At 45.5% G+C, this 16,773-nt stretch overlaps 3 protein-coding genes across 3 annotated transcripts; 2 read left to right on the forward strand and 1 right to left on the reverse strand.

Moving 5' to 3' along the window:
- Window positions 1-7,054: 7,054 nt before the first annotated feature.
- On the forward strand, window positions 7,055-7,385 carry F5J12DRAFT_892959 (uncharacterized protein; the record flags this gene model as incomplete). The annotated part of the gene is made up of 2 exons (XM_051747615.1): window positions 7,055-7,088; window positions 7,138-7,385. The coding sequence occupies 2 exons, from the start codon at window positions 7,055-7,057 to the stop codon at window positions 7,383-7,385; spliced, it is 282 nt and encodes a 93-aa protein (XP_051599701.1).
- A 1,151-nt stretch (window positions 7,386-8,536) lies between these two features.
- On the reverse strand, window positions 8,537-9,241 carry F5J12DRAFT_721305 (uncharacterized protein; the record flags this gene model as incomplete). Its single annotated transcript, XM_051741304.1, has 1 exon — window positions 8,537-9,241. The coding sequence occupies one exon, from the start codon at window positions 9,239-9,241 to the stop codon at window positions 8,537-8,539; it is 705 nt and encodes a 234-aa protein (XP_051599702.1).
- Window positions 9,242-15,719: 6,478 nt separating this feature from the next.
- F5J12DRAFT_721156 (uncharacterized protein) lies at window positions 15,720-16,526 on the forward strand (the record flags this gene model as incomplete). The annotated part of the gene is made up of 2 exons (XM_051741293.1): window positions 15,720-16,253; window positions 16,311-16,526. 2 exons carry the CDS (start codon window positions 15,720-15,722, stop codon window positions 16,524-16,526), a joined length of 750 nt encoding a protein of 249 aa, XP_051599703.1.
- Between the last annotated feature and the right edge of the window lie 247 nt (window positions 16,527-16,773).

A 16,773-nucleotide genomic window follows, 5' to 3' on the forward strand; every position in this document is an offset into this window, starting at 1 on the left:
TAACTACTGCAGCAGGAAATGTCATTGTGGGTAGACTTGAGACATCAGAAAATTAACAAAATCCTATTCACACTATTTTGTGCAATTTTGGATGTCTTTTGTGACTTTTGAGTCTCACTGGACATTTCAAACATCAGCAAATCACTAGAATAAGGCCATTTTGCATGGCAGGCACCTTGTTTACCATGTTTGTGCTCAAGCTCAATATTCAACCCCACAATGCCCTAAAACATGCATCTTCATGGGTAGATGATTAGCAGCCCATGACACTGCCCATGGTGCTACAACCCCATATAACATACATCTTTGTATGCAGAAGATTAGAGATCCAGATGGCAGATTACACAAGCTGTGCAGCCACAGCACCTCCTCAATACACATCTGTGCCAGTGTCAATAAGATCCCACCAAGCTTCAGTTGCACAATCCATCCTTTCCAGCTGCCAATCCTCATTGCACAAGTGCTCACAGGGGTGTTGTGTAAATAGTCATTCATCAAAGTCTCTTAGCAGTTGAATGTTCTCCTGACCATGGCTATGGGAGAGAGCAATGTAGGCATTGAACAGGGTGATTTTGCCTGTGGGGGGGAAACCAATGTCAACAATGCAATACTCGATTGTCTGCACTTGTGCATGGTAATCAGTGAAAGCGAATGCAGGCATGATAGGGAGTTGGATCTGTGTCACCATACACTTGCTGCCAGAAGTCATTGTGATGGTGAAAGGTCTTGAAAGAGGCATGATGGGCAGTACTCCCAATGGCAGACCTGGGAGGGACCCCACCTTGGTGCGCTTCATTTCTAACAGGACAAAAGCAGGCAGATACTGCAACACAATCTGATGTGATGGAGAAGGTTGCACACATTCTCTGGGGTCAAGGACAATGTCAACAATATGGCCTTGTGCACCATTTGCCATGTCTAGGTCAGTTGAGATGTTAAAGGTGACCATCACCTCCATTCCGATGGCAAGCTCGATTTTGTCAGACAGCCCAGCACATTCCTGCCTGTTTCATGTGCAGCCAGTCTTCAGTTTAGTAGCCACAGCAAATTTCTTGGGCAATGACAGTGGATGCCCAGCTATGGAATCGCATGCAGGGCAAATGACCAGATAGGACCTGAGGTCCCCTGACCAAGATTGAGCACACATCAAATTCCAACACATATGCACAGCATGTTGAGGTGTGACCAGCACAGCATTTCCCCAAGGTGCTTGTGAGAAGTCAGTTGCTGGACAACAGGGATCAGAGAGCACCAGCCCTTGCAGCATTGACAGGTGATGGTCCTTACAGTTACCATGATGCACATGATGCAAGGGATCCATCCATCTGGCACCAGTCACTCACACTTGAGTCTTGAGTTGTATGATGATGTCAAACTGTTCAAAGATCTGTCAACCAATTACCTGATCCTCTGTATCCTTTGCAAGATTGCAAGGCCAGTAAAGAGGTGCAGATGTTTTGGAGGCCATGGGAGGAAATTGATGGAAATCTCCTACAAGGATGACATTCAACCCACCAAACAGCTCCTCAGATGCAATGCCTGTACATGCCGACCTAGCCTGACAGATGATATTTGAAAGTTTGGCAAGGAACTCCTGGGAAACCATGGAGATTTCATTGATGATCAGATAGTGCTTATCCTGCCAATACAACTCCAATGCCTTCAGAGTCTGTGCCAATTGTTTACTGCTGTTGAGTGGGACCATGCCTAAGGAGACAAAGACATCATCAGCAGAGAGCATAGTAGTGCAGATGAAAATGCCATGAACCTATGAAGTGTAATGTCTTGCCATTGATGACAGATGCTGCTATGCCTGTGTAGGCAGCCTTCACTAGCATCCCTGCCATGCCTTGTTGCACAAAGTTCTCAGTGATGGTCTGAATTGTTTTTGATTTACCAATGCCACCCTCTCCAGGTATGATCATTCACAGTTGATCTGGATTTCCTCCTGTCAAGAACTGTTCTAGGTGCCAGTTTACGATGTTGTATGCATGGCATTTGTCTCACAATAGATCATCTGGGTCAGCTGGCCACAGCACAGTTGATTCTTCAATGAGTTGGGTGAGCAAGTACATACCTCCACTATCACTGAGGAGCATTCCATCATTGGCATCCACACTGCCAACATCTCTCAGAGGATCAGATGGCAAGGTGAGTGATGTCATGCCAGGTTTGGCAACCATCACCTCCATTTCCCTTTGCCACAGAATGAGCAGTTCCTGGTCTTGCACAGAAGCAATCTGAAATGAAGAGGAATGTTCACGAGAGAGAGACGTGTTGATAGAGAACACTCCCCTGCGTGTGCCAATGTCAATTGCCTCCATCATGTGTTTCTGTTCTCAGGCAGATGTTTGTTCTCTCTGGAAGTTCTCAAGGTCTTCCTCTGTCAGTGTAAGACTCTTGTGACTATCCCATTCACTGATGCAATCCAACTCACCAGGCTGTTCAACCTCTGGGAAGCCCTGTGATCTTGGCCCAGTGTTGTGATCAGAGGGGGAGGATTTGCATGTAGTCTTTGACTCATAATAGTATTGTATCCCTGTGACCACACATCTGTGCCAAGGTTCCATTTCATTGTTGAACTCCTCAAATGTGTCAGTCCACAATGCCAAATCATTCTTGAGGTCGGAGGCCTGACACCAAGGTTTCAAGCAATGCCAAAATACATGCCAGAAAATAATCATGAACACTGTCATCATCAGCACAGGGAAACCAGGGTCCAATCAGATGAGGCAATGTGTTGTGCTCACTGGCATGACAGACATGATGGTGTGACTTCCACTTTGGATGCTGCTCTGAATAGTATGAATGCAGATGTGCAGGCCAGCCATGTTTGGGCACAGAAGGTGCAGGTGGGCAGGCCTGAGACTGTGTATAATGCTCCTCCCATGTATCCATGACAAATGCCAAAAGACAGAAGTCCTCCAACTCTGGCCCATGAAAGACATAGTCCTGCACTTGCAAGCAAGGAAACAAAACACTGGCAGGGGTTGAGCCAAGGGTAATGATATCATTGTCATCACTAGTGTCATCACTAGTGTCATCACTGGACCTATTGATGTTTTGACCGACTCTATGAATGTGGTCAGGACAGTGCCCAATGTCCAACAGCTCAATGAACTTACATGCCAGAGCTTAATGTGCAAAGCTCAGGAAACATAGTTTTGACAGAGGAGAATAAAGTGCTGATGTACAAGGCAGCATAGTTGTGAGATGTGAAGTTGTCACTGAAGCCCATGAGATATGACATCACCTGTGGTCCTGACAACTCTGTCTCTCGATTGATCACATTGATGCAGTGGTAGAGTAGTAAGTGGTTGCATTCTTGCACATCATTGTATCAAGGATTCTTGTGGTGATATGGTAGTGTTGATGCCATCAATGCAGACAAGTTGTGTGACTTCTTTTGCTTTTTCATTGCACAGGCAGTGATGTAAAACCCCATGTCCTTCGTATCAGCACCATTGGTGTTGATTTTCAAGTCGTTTTTGCAATGCATCGCTGTTAACAATGTTGGGCAATACACATTGATGCAACCATGCATCTGCCTTGGACCCCAGTTTCCTTGCTCATCAATGAAGTCCTGGGCATTTAAAGGCCAGGGTGCTCTTCTCTTGCAAAGGAGTTCACCATTGTGCATGTGCAGACATGTTGCTCTAGAGCAAGAATGAAGTTGCTGGGATCTGACTAGCTGGTGTTCAAATTGACAATTGATGACTGACCAGGCTGAAACATGCAGGTTGGGGGGGTGAGAGTATGCAAGTTGAGGATCCCTGGGCATATTGATGATGTCATTTGGTGTGAGGTCATCAAGGTGGGCACAGATATTGGTCAAGATGTATGAGCAAATCTGTTCATGAAAAGACTCCTGTTGCAACAAGGCCTGCATCTTGTTCATGTTTGGGGTGTGAACCAGCCATAAGAGCATGTGGACATGAAGTGAACCTCTGCCCTGCACCTCTACCATTCCAAAATATGCACTGAGATGTCCAAGGACCCCCATGTGACTAGTTGTCTGACTACCCCTCTTCTGTATCCCAAACAGAGTATCCAACATTCAGTGGATAATAAAGTTGAAAAAAAGAGCTGCAGCATATGGATTTGAAGTGACATTCTCTGCACAGCAGTTACTGTCAGGCCCCAGAGAGGAGTTAAAGTTGTCCATATCAATCTCTTTGCCTGCAAACACCTGGACAATGGGATCGTGAATATTGACAGGGTTGATCATTAGCCACAGTGATGGCCCACCGAACACAAGACACATTCCCCAAATCATGCCATGGTATCATGCACAAGTGTTGTCTGAGCGCTCGACATGGCCATTGGCAGCTGTCACATGATGGTGTAGTGCATGGACTCATGCATTTGTTATGTGTTGATGTCTAGCCTCTTCGACTTCCACCTTTTTGAGGTCATTGATGGTGATCAAAGACAATGCCAATGCATCCCATTCAAAGTCCTTTTGTTGCATCTGAAGGTGTGCTGAGCGCATCCACATCCCACTTTTGAATGAGAGTGAACATGACAAATGGGAATGAGTGGTGAGTAGCAAACCATTTGTCATGATATTGCAATGCCCATTGACAATGTTCATGCAGGCTCAACTTTTTCAACCAATCATCCTTGATCCCCCCAATTCCATATGGAAAGAGGGTGGGGAAAGCAGCTGCAAGTGGATTGGGACACCTGTTCTTCACAGCATCAGACCTGAAATCCATGATAAGTGTGGTACCATGGCACATGACATAACCACCCTCTTGCATTGAATCATTCAAGTTGGCCAGAGCATGTGCCATTAGCTCTGAAGATGATGTCTTCATGAGGTCTGTATCGCTTACAGTGAGCACATGCAGAGGTAAGACATCTCCTAACCAACCACATTGATGACTGCTCAAGCCATTGGCAGGATACATGAACACTTACCACCATTGTCGATTCCATTTGCACTGTCATCCAGTATTGCCTCAGCATCATTGTCCCCCACCATTAAGTCAGTAGGTCTCAGGTGACATGTCTGTGAGATATGGAGTGCAGTAGGTAAGACAACTGTTACAACAATGAGATGTTGGAGGGGACATACCCTTACAATCAATCCTGTCAGACTATCGCATAGCCTTCTCACTCATGGACAGTGGTGAGCTCATTGTCTTCTAGGCAAATCATGGCCTCGATTTTGGGAGGTACATCATCATTGGGAAGTTCATTAATATGTTGCTCAGAAATGTTGATGTCACCATAGATGTTATTGTTTTCTTGCAACCATTGCAGTGCTTCACATATTGCATCTTGATGGACATGGAAGGTGAGGTTTAGCCAGTTCATTGGTAGCTGTTTGGTGCCCACAAAGGTGACTGTGAGAATGTTGCTCATGGAGCACACAGTGTGAGGTAACATATGTCCCTGCACCATGTCTGCGATAGCTGAACTGTTGATTTCATATAGTGTCACATTACTGGCCATTGCCTGCTGCAGATGTCTAGGGTTGAAGGAGCACAACCCATCCCTTGGGTATAACTTGAACACATAACAACAGGGATAGTGACATGCAATGAGGAGAGACTCTACAAATGTCAGCCTGTGCAGAACAAGAGGTGGCTCCCCAAGCCATAGGTTGTTGTTGAGGGCCAGACATGGTAAGTGGTTTGCATGCAAGGCAATCATGACATGCCCACCTGTGGCCAGTGTCATCCACATGTGCCCCCTAATATTAGAAGACCATGCCATAGCGAAGTGAGCTGGATGGGCTTTCTGCAGATGTAAATGTTGTTGTATGTTGGGTATGTCTATCATGATTCACATCTCTCCATCCTTTCCCATGGTTTCCTGAGCACAGATGATGCAGGTTGCACGTCATAGTGCATTGTTGCCAGTTGTGTCAATGAATCTCGCAATGCAATTCCATGTCTCTTGTGTGGTAGGCAATTGCATGTACAGGTGCATGTCCACACTATCAACTTCATTGTGTTCAATAATGCTTGCCTTCGGCACAGAGGGTACCCCCTGTCTTGGATGTTTTGCTCTGAACCATGCCTTCTGCTTGGTGTTGGCTTCCCATTTGCACTTCAACACAGCATCATCTTTGGCAGCTGCCACCAGACAAATGCACTCTCAGATGTCCTTGGGAAGCAGAAGGATTGCAGGACTGAGATTGGCCCACTTCTGCAACTTCAGAGACAATGTACCAGAGGGAATGGCCTTGAGTACTTCTTGGCGAGTGAGGCATCCCCACAGCTCAGGCATTTGTGCTCAGACTTGCAAAGGACAGATTTACCACCTGTTTTATACATTGCCCCATCCCCTTTCCCCAAATCCCCCTCAGAGTTTGACATTCCATGCCCCCCCCCTAAAAGAAACGATTCAAATATGCCCTCATGCCTTTAGGGTACCCACCAAGCATCTCTTACAGATGATGACCATGACATCCAGTGCAGAACCTACCGATAGAGCCCAAGGGCAATCCAAGATGGCCACCATCAATGCAGCCTTGGATTTGAATGCAGTAGATGATGCAACAGAGGTTTCCACAGAGAGCAGCATGCCCCTGGCACTAGCCAAAATTGTAGAAGATCTGAAGCAGAGCAACATGGCATTTTACATGGCCACACTGAATATCATGAGTTGAGGTGAATTTTTCATGGGGGGGCCCATCTGGCAATGTAGCAGTTGTTAAAGGGAGTGGGGACGACATTGTTGAGATGATCCTCAGTGGTATCTTCAAAATCGACTGTCAGGGCTTTTTTATGGGACCTGAGGGCAGCTTTTTTCCATCAAATGCATTCAACAAGGAGTTTGTTGACATGAAGCTGTCATGCAATCTAATTGCTGTTCAGCATGATTCTGTATATGGTGCAAGCCAACATGACTTCCCAGCAGTTGTGGCTAACTTGCAAGCCTTAGAGAAGCTCATTCCATCATGAAAGGGTGAGACCATACTCTCATGCATGTGGGAAGCCTGTGGCCAGGTTTGCATTTGCCTGAATCACACGCTTTTTGTGGTATGCCTGTTTGTCTTGCAGGAAACAACAACACTGAGACCAAAATCTAGACCAAAAACATGGACACCAACCCCAAAACAGCCATTGACGATGGTGGGTTGAGGTGACTGGTGGGCAAGGCTGATGCTGATGCTGTCAACAGAGATGAGGATGATGGACTGGCCAGTGCAGGAGCACCTGAAAGGGGCACTGGCACATGCAGCCGAAACACACAATATCTCTCCTCTTCCAGTCTTTGATCTCGATGGTGAGAGTATCGACCCATCAGATTACACTCACAGGCTCTCCAGTGCCATTGTTCGAGTGCACTTTGCACTGATGCACTACTCAATCAGCAGGGACAAGAAGTCTGTCTTCATGGCTGTTGTTCGTGACATGGTCATCCTGTGAGAGCCAGTTGCTGCTCCTGTGAATCCACTGAAGCGAGGGTGTGGGATTGGTGAGAGTGGCATTGGTAGTTTGGGCAACAGGCCATCAAAAAATGCATGCAGGGTGTGTTGATCACTGCAATCCATGCCATCACCCCCTAACAATGACTGCCTACAGATGTAAGTAGCATAAAGGAAGATGATGTGTAATGCTGAATATTGCAGTAAACAGAAAGGCATGATGTTGTACAGTGTGCAAAATTGAATTGAGGTGCACTTGACGCAGATCATTTAATATAATATCTGTCAATGCAACATATGTCCATACAGCAATGGGCAACAATGCATGTAAAAGCCCAAGTACATCCACTACATTGCAGTCACCCTACATACAATTCCATTGTTGTTTTGTCTCTTGAGTGAGAAAAATTCTCAGTCAGACTCCTCTTCAACCTCTACAAGGGCACTCCTTCTTTCAATAAGCAAACCACTGGGGCAAAGACAATGAGACAAGGTCAAAGATTTGTGAGCAGACTTATGACTCATTGTCAATCACAAGCATGTATGGTGTCACACACCAAAGGTGTTTGGTGAGGTGGACATGGATACAGCTGATGAATGGAGATGAAGACCATAGCCCTCATGCAAAGAAGGACAGCCAGGAATGTCAGCAGTCATCCCTCACACAAGAACAGGTCATCAGTGCCAGAGAAAAAGAAAGGGAGTGAGTTAAGCACTGGCTAAAATTCTTAGGCACCCATGTACAGCATTCTGGTTTTTGACATATCTCTGCCATTTCTGCAGATACCAAGACCATTCCCACACTTGCTTGTAGTGCTCAGCCACATGATCTTACCTTCCAAAATTGGAAAGGATTTGCACACTCCACACATTTCTACAGCACTCCCTCCAAAAGATGCTCATTTTGCTAAATTCTTCTGATATGGCTGCCTCTACATCAATCATTTTGCTTGTCCCCTTTGCTAGGGACCATGGCTACATATATCTACCAGGAGTTCCTACCAGCTTCCATCCTGAAGCATCCTGGTACATCCCACCCTTGTCTGTGCCCTCTCAACCCATCCAGCTTGGACAGCATGTTCTTTTTGTCAGTATGACCTCTAGGAGGATGTTCTTTGGTTGCCCCAGGTCTGTCATTCACTTGGAAAGGTCTTATGTGGTCATTTCAGTCTCTCTGGTCCAAGAAGCATATGGATCCTTCCTCCCTGCTCCCTGCTGTGTCACAGTGACATGTGGAAACATCTCTAGATCGACCCACATACAGCCTCCATCTGTCACAGTGTGAGTCTTGTTGTGACATGCATACCTGAACCTATGAGACTTGACACATGGTTTGAATGTGAAACCATGTGACATGTATTTCCACAGTGGGGCAGTGGCCTTGCAGTGCAGTCCACCATTATAGAGGAGCATGGGATTGACATGAGAGTGTGCCCACATTGTAAGAGCAGGATAAGCACAGAATATGTGATCTGCAGAGACACAGTTCATGACAGCAGTGGTGTGAAACTGGAAAACAGGTGCGATGGAGGCAGCATTTGCTGAGATGATGACATCAATCTTGTAGTGACCCTTTGAGAAAGCACATACTGAATGGATGGAGGTCCCTGCATACACAGCCACATCAACAGAAGCAGGCTTGTGCAGACAATATCCCTGACCAACCAAAAGACAGGCTATGAGGTTCTCCAACCAAAAGGGAACATAGATGTCTAGGTTGGTAGGAAGCCACGAGGTAGAATATGTATGGCTGGCCAGCAATAAAAGATGCAAGGCTGTAGATCCCAAAACAACACCATCACAGGTGCATAAGATGTCATGCAGGACAATTGGGTTGGCAAAAAAACCCCTCCCCATGTTTTGGATGTGAGTCTTGAGATGTTGCTGTGCCACCTCCAGATGAGCTCGACAAGTGGACACAAGGTTGAACATGCCAAGAAGATCACAGTGCCCAATAACCTCATTGACAATATCCAGATATGAAGGTGTTGTGCCCCACTGGGGGGCCATGAAGTTGATGGCAGTAGACATTGAATACGCTCGCCCCTCACATGCAATGCATGCTTTTGTATCCCAACCTAATAGGAGATCAGCATAGGAGCATAGAGGGGCTGAACACATGCTCACTTTAGGGGTCAGAATGGCATGAAAAGTATGCCACCGATAACCATTATATTGCCCATCAATGGGGGGCTCACATTGTGACAGCAGTCATATGCATGGCAGTCATGGCAGGCCAAATGTTGTGCCAGTGGAGGCCCAATGTGCACACCAGGTTTGTCATACTGCCATCAGAGGAATACATGCTGCACAGAGAGCCTTAGGGTGTATGGTTCAACAGCCAATCTCCACACACAACATAGTTGATTCAAAAGGCAAGGGTGAACATAATACACCAGTAAAATTCCATACTCCCAGTTATCCTTGGCCCCCCAAGCATCTTGATGCCATTGATGGCATCAACCATGGCCAAAGTTGCCATACTGTCTTTGCACCTTACCCACAACTACAGAGTCTCTGATGCCATGACAGCCAGATATCACTGGTCCATGCTACATTGAACATGAGCCTATGTGTCCAAACCTGAAGAGGGATGCTTACATGTCCAACAACTCCAACAAATTTGCAATCTCATCCTCAGGACAAATACTGAGGGGACGGTCGTTATCTGCCACAGACATATATGTACATGGCATTGTCATGGTCCTCCACATGGCGCAGCCAATCAAAGTAGATGATGTAGATGTCATCCTCTACATGGACATGTGTCAAGTCAATCATAGAATCAGGGGGAAAGAGGTTATGCATGTCAATGATTTCCACATGGCACCAGGTGCACGCATGAACACTAATGGCAAGAGGGCCAGAGCACGATCCAATGACAAATGCCCAGATGTGAAATGGCAGGCTTGCATGGGAAATACTATTCATGGTGGGAGGAATTTTGCAACAAGGTGGGCTGTGGAGAGGAACAAATACATACTGACTTGCAGAGGGGGGGCCCCTCTCATCATGCATGGGGGGGGCTGACAATGTGACCTGCAATAAGACATGGAAATGTGAGAGCCCTGAACAGGGCATGGCTTTGCCCACTGTCAACACATTGCCTCAAAGATTGAAGTCAGAAAGAGGCTCAGGCATCATTCATGCTGCAAGATGAGGGGTGTGTGTCGCAAGGTTGCCCATGGTGATACTTCGGATTGGCAGAGCAGCAGAGTACCATGCTGAGGCCCAAAATATGATAATCATGGCAGACCAAAAAAATGTTACTGATTTTGGGCTGGAGTGACCTTGTAAACAAGGTGATGAGTTTACTTATCCTTACTTGACAGCTACTTAACACTTGCTTATCATACCAACTGCCAAGCAGCTGCCTGCTTGGATAAGTAGATCCTTCTGCTGGATACTTACTTAGCACTGCTTATTTTTACTTAATGCATGCTTAGCTTATTAGTTTCTTACTTGAAATAATGTTGGTTCTGTTCTGCCAAGCAGATAAGTAGCAACAAGGTGCATTTGATATCTGCTAAGCACATGCTAAGTAGCAGTGGAGTAAATTATACAGCAGTAAAATGGAGGGATTGAAAAACATAGATGGACTAGTGATTGCAAGTGGGAAGACATATTAGAAATCCTGTTGTGGACTCAGTCAATCATATAACCAGTAGGGAATGAAAACCTACAAATAAGTGCATACTCATCATCAGATCCTGCATCACTCAACAGCTCAGGGTTGAGTTCTTGCCCTATTGCAAGCAAAGCAAGGGCAAGCTCTACAATGGCTTGAAGCTGAGCAATAGATCTTCTTTTGGCAGTCCCTGTAAACTTCCTTGTTTGGGCTCCCCAATTCTGGTCTGAAAATGCACATGCAGTCTTGCTATCCTGGCCTAAAGCCATGTGATATTTGATGAGGGTCTGCACAAACCTCATTGCCACTTTGGCAATACCATCTTTGACATTGACAGGGGACTTGAGCTTGACATTACCAGATCTAATGAGGTTCAAGCCACATGAGAGCTAGAAAACTAATTGATACTGTAGCTATGTTAATGACTTGATAAATGTTACCACAGCAGCACAAAGTCCAAGAGCACCAACAACACCATGCTTTGCCAAAGATGAAGTGTTAAGAGCAGTGTCACACACCAAAGGTGTTTGGTGAGGTGGACATGGATGTAGCTGATGAATAGAGGTGAAGACCATAGTCCTCATGCAAAGAAGGACAGCCAGCAATGTCAGCAGTCATCCCTTGCACAAGAACAGGTTGTCAGTGCCAAAGAAAAAGGAGGAGGCGAGTTAAGTGCCCGTGTACGGCATTCCAGTTTTTGACATATCTCCACCAGTTCTGCAGACACTGAAACCATTCCCACACTCGCTTGTAGTGCTCAGCCACGTGATCCTACCTTCCAAGATTGGAAAGGATTTGCGCACTCCACACGTTTCTACAGCACTCCCTCCAAAAGACGCTCATTTCGCTAATTCTTCTGATATGGCTGCCTCCACATCAGTCATTTTGCTTGTCCCCTTTGCTAGGGACCATGGCTACATATATCTACCAGGAGTTCCTACCAGCTTCCATCCTGAAGCATCCTGGTACATCCCACCCTCATCTGCCCCCTCTCAGCCCATCCAGCTTGGACAGCATGTTCTTTTTGTCAGTATGACCTCCAGGAGGACATTCTTTGGTCGCCTCAGGTCTGTCATTTGCTTGGAAAGGTCTTATGTGGTCATTTCAGTCTCTCCAGTCCAAGAAGCATATGGATCCTTCCTCCCTGCCCCCTGCAACATCTTCATACCAGTCTCATCCATCATTCTTCCAAAATTGTGACAGCTACAGTATAATCTACTGTTCTCCACTCTCCCTGATCGCATCCATGATGAGTATGATGCACATCTTGCCTCCTTGTTGCAAGATACAGCAGAAGACACTCCCCCTTCATCCTCTCTTCCAACAGAGCCTCATTCATGAAGTTTTTATTTGCTTCACTGAGAGGATGGTTTGGGGGGGAAAGTTGCAATCCCCTATGCTCCTGTCACCCCACAGACCCCCAAAGCTTGACACCTGTTGACATCTGACTCACCCTGTCCACTTTTGGATGTACTATATCGGCATCAGGTCAGTGCTGCCTCTCTGTCATCCCACTTTGGCCTAGAAGTGATCTCTTCAAGATGTGACATGCACAGCCTCCCCCTAATGTGATTCCAGTGCACTTTCCCAGTTCCTGACATTACTTGACTCATACTGTGACATTCTGACTGTCTTTGACTTACCTATTGCCAATACTTACCAATCTTTTGACTTTGCTTACTGATTCTTCACTTTTTGGCTTACTTATCCTTACCAATGCTTACCAATGCTTTCCAAGATGATTACCCATTGCTTACATTCCTTACTCATCAGTTACCAATCACTTACCAAGTGTTTACACCTTGTTTTCCATAGGCAATGCCCCTGTACTGTATATAAGTCACTGTACTTAGGTAGCAAAAAAAAAAAAAAAAAAAGACATCAGAGAGCCCCTCTTGCTCCCAATTTATCATCTCTCAGTAAATCATTCATCAGCTTCGATAGTTGAGACTTTATTAAGGGTCTAGCTATCATCTACTTCACTTATCATCATCTATCATCCATATACTTCGCTCCAAGCCCTCCCTGAGCTCAGTACAGCTTAGGACATTGAATTAAGTCACCATCCATCCTTCTGTAGGCTGACAGCAGTCTACCCTATTGCTTTCTATCGCATTCTTGCTCCCTCTTCGTCAGGAGCACCCCCAACCCTCAGCACTCATCTTTGAGTGTTGTAGCTCGCAAAAAACCTCCCAAAGAACAGGTTCTACCATCTAGGTACCGCATAGGCACACCACCACTCGCTTTCATTGTCTTTTGTGTTGGTTTTGGTTGGTTTTCACCACTGAACCTCACTTTGACTCACAGTGGGGACTTGAACATATCCTTTGGTTGTGGTCAAATGGCTGCGCAGCAGCAGCTGTTGCACAAAAATGGAGTGGAAGGCCTTCTTGGGAACAATTGTGTTGAGGTCTTCATATAAGAATGTGAAATGATTGAGTAATAGTTTTGCAGTGTCAATGAGTGATGGGTCTTGAGGATTGAGGAAGAAAGCTACGAGTTGCACAATGGCTATGGAGGCAAAGCTGTGCCTCCAATCACACAAGTGTTGAGACACCTATGGTGAACACAGTCAGCTACAGATGAAGTCAGAATGAAATGGACCCATGACAGAAACCATGGGTGAGCTGGGAAGAATGCTACTTGCTGTGTTCTTGAGTATGGGGTATATGACTGGCATAATCTCCTGTAGAGCCCCACAAATGTCTTGCTTGGCAATGTTGAATGCATCCTCTTGGTTTCTGGCCCATAGGATTAGCATCAGAATAACTTCCCTCTTCCACTTCTGATCTTTATGCAGATCTGAATTGTTGAAACACACTTGTGCAGGGATGGTCTGCACTTGACTCAATGAATCACTTGCTATGATAGATCTCTTGCTAGTACATGTGGCCAATAAGCTGGACATAGAGATGCAAGCTTGTATCTTGATCTTCTTTGGCATGCCCTTTGTAACCATAATGCATGACTGAAAGAAAATCAAAGATGAAGGAACTTGGGGAAAGGTAGTTAGCACATACCTAGGCCATGGCATTCTTGCACCCCAAAACACAGATGGCATTGTCTAGATTGCCACAGTTATCATTGACACCATCACCCTCAACCTCAGAGGTTGAGACATATTCCAACTCAGCTACTTTCCTCTTGATGTTGGTGAGTCTGGTGGCAGTATCCTTGGTCATTGCAGCAGTGCACTGAGACTATCATTGCATGAGTAAAAACTGCTTCAGTGTGAAAGATACTCAATGAGAACATTTTGAAGAGCAGGGATGTCCAAAACCAGGGGTCTCACTGGCCCACTAGCTTCGCCATCTTTGCATTTGGGTGGCAAGTTGAAGTTTTCTGGTAGTTGGGATTTGAACTTGTAGTTGTATTGGGGGTCATTTGGCAGTGGAGAGCCAAGATTGAATATGCAGAACTCAATGTCAGTAGTACTTGTAGTGAGGGTACTTGTGGATGGAGGTGGTGCAGCTGATGTATGAGGACTGGCACTGGCACTCAAAGATTATGTAGAACTTGTGTTGATGATGTTCACTGAATTTTTGATATGCTTAGATAAAGTCAGTTTATTGTCAGAGCTGGCAGTCGTTAGAACATTTGCAAAGAAAAGTGTCACCTCAGTTAGGAGGAACATGTTAAGAAGTAAGATGCACATCAAACCAGTAATGACACCAATGCTATTGTCACATGCTGATGGTGGGGATGCTTTGTTGCGAGTGGAGATTATCACTTCATGCAACAATTTTGCCTTTACTGCTTTTGTCCCTTTCCCCTTCATCACTACAGGTTCAGCATTGTCTTCCATGTCAGATAGGGGGGTAAGTGGTTCACTTGTCCCTACAAAAAAAATCAGCCTCATGTTTTCTTGGTTAAGTATGATAGATACCACCATCACTATCATTTCTTTGCCTGCCATCAGCATGAGGACAAGGACAAGGATGTGGACACAGCTTGATGGGCTTAGCACTGGTGGTGACACCACCTTGGTTGACCTCCATTTTATCCTTGATTTCACTGATCCATTGATAACCTCTCTTCAGTGCTGCAACCTTTTTGGTGAGGGCTTCCTGGGTGCATTCATTGTTGGCTTCCTTCTCTGTGCTTGTCTGCTTGGTTGGCTGTCAAGGACAATCCTACCAGGATGCATGTTAGCCACCTGGTGCTTTGGGCAACCACTTGCAAGTGTCTCCTGTGGGCACTCTGCAGCCAGTTGGTTGTCCATATCTCACAGTGCAAAGGGTTGTTGGCTGTGCATGAAGGTGGAAGACAACAAGGCAGAAAAAAAGGTATGCCCACTGCTGTCTCTTCTGGCTTAGTTCAATTCTATGTTCAGTCAGCAAATCTTTGCTGTCCTACAGTAACTCCTGTTACTCATCATTTTTCTTTTGGATATGATTCCCTGCACAAAGCCTGGCTGCCATCAATGGTTCAGAAATAAGTTGGGCCTAATGCAGCATATCAACATATACCACCCAGTCTTTCCACCTATTAACATCCCCACACCAGTAGAACAGCCAGATCAGGCGCCATCACCTGAAGTGGAACAATTCCAGTTCCAACTGGACAATGACTATAGTGACCCATCCACAAACCCTTTGAATCCAACCCTTCTGGCAGAATTTGTTGGACCAGGTGACAAGTATTATCAGAACTATCACCCAAACCTCACTGGTATGCAGTATGGGTGAAAAAATTAAATATTTACTGATGTATTATTCAACAGGGCAGCCTTGTGATTCATCTGGAAACCCCTACCCAGTTGGACAGCCATCCCCAGAAACTCCTTCTGAAAAGCAACCTAATGATTGGTCACCATATTCCAGTTGTTTGGAGTTCAAGCTAGCTGACTTTCTGTTCACCTGCAGCCAAATGTCTGCTGCCAATATAAACAAGTTGCTAGATCTCTGGAATGTGATGCTGCTCAGTGCTGGCAGCTGGCTGATCTTCAAGGATAGCACTGAAATGTACAAGATGATCAATCACACTATACTCAGTGATGAACAGTGGGAGAATTTTTGCATATCCTATACTGGTGAACAACCAGCTGATAATGTGCCATCATGGATGAACACTGTGTATGATATTTGGTTCCAGGACTCTTATGACATTATTTGCAATATGCTTTCCCAACCTGATTTTTTGGGTGACATGGATTACTGGCCATTTCAGGAATATGAGAGTGCAACAGACAAGAGACAATGGGAAGATTTCATGTCTGGTGATTGGGTGTGGACACAAGTGGTGCATCAGTTCTCTTCTATGTCTCTGAGTGCTGTACTAATGGCATGCAAATAACAGGTTATAATTTCTTGTGATTCAACCATGCACAGGTCTACCTTCATTCCAATCATCCTTAGCAGTGACAAGATGACTGTGTCAGTCACAACCAGTCAAAATGACTACTATCCCCTCTGCCTTTTGATAGGTAATATAAGCAACAAAGTTTGTCATGCTCATTGCAATAGTGTTGCTCTCATCACTTTCCTTGCAATCCCACAAAGTAAGTGCATCTGATAGATACATCACATAGTGTAGTCACACTTAGTCACAACACATGGGCAGCCTGTGTGCCAAAACACCAACACTTATATAGACCCCAAGATGGGCCCACCTAAATAGATTAGCCAGTACACATGGACAGGCCCAAGGGACTAAAGTGAGAGCAACATATGTACAGGCCCATAAGTGCATTACCACAACATATGGGAGGGCCCATGGTGGGTAAGGATGTTGAAACATTTAGACAGGCCTGTGACCAATT

The sequence above is a fragment of the Pisolithus orientalis genome (assembly GCF_024613125.1).
Source record: "Pisolithus orientalis strain OTSU chromosome Unknown F5J12scaffold_15, whole genome shotgun sequence".
Lineage (NCBI taxonomy): Eukaryota > Fungi > Basidiomycota > Agaricomycetes > Boletales > Pisolithaceae > Pisolithus > Pisolithus orientalis.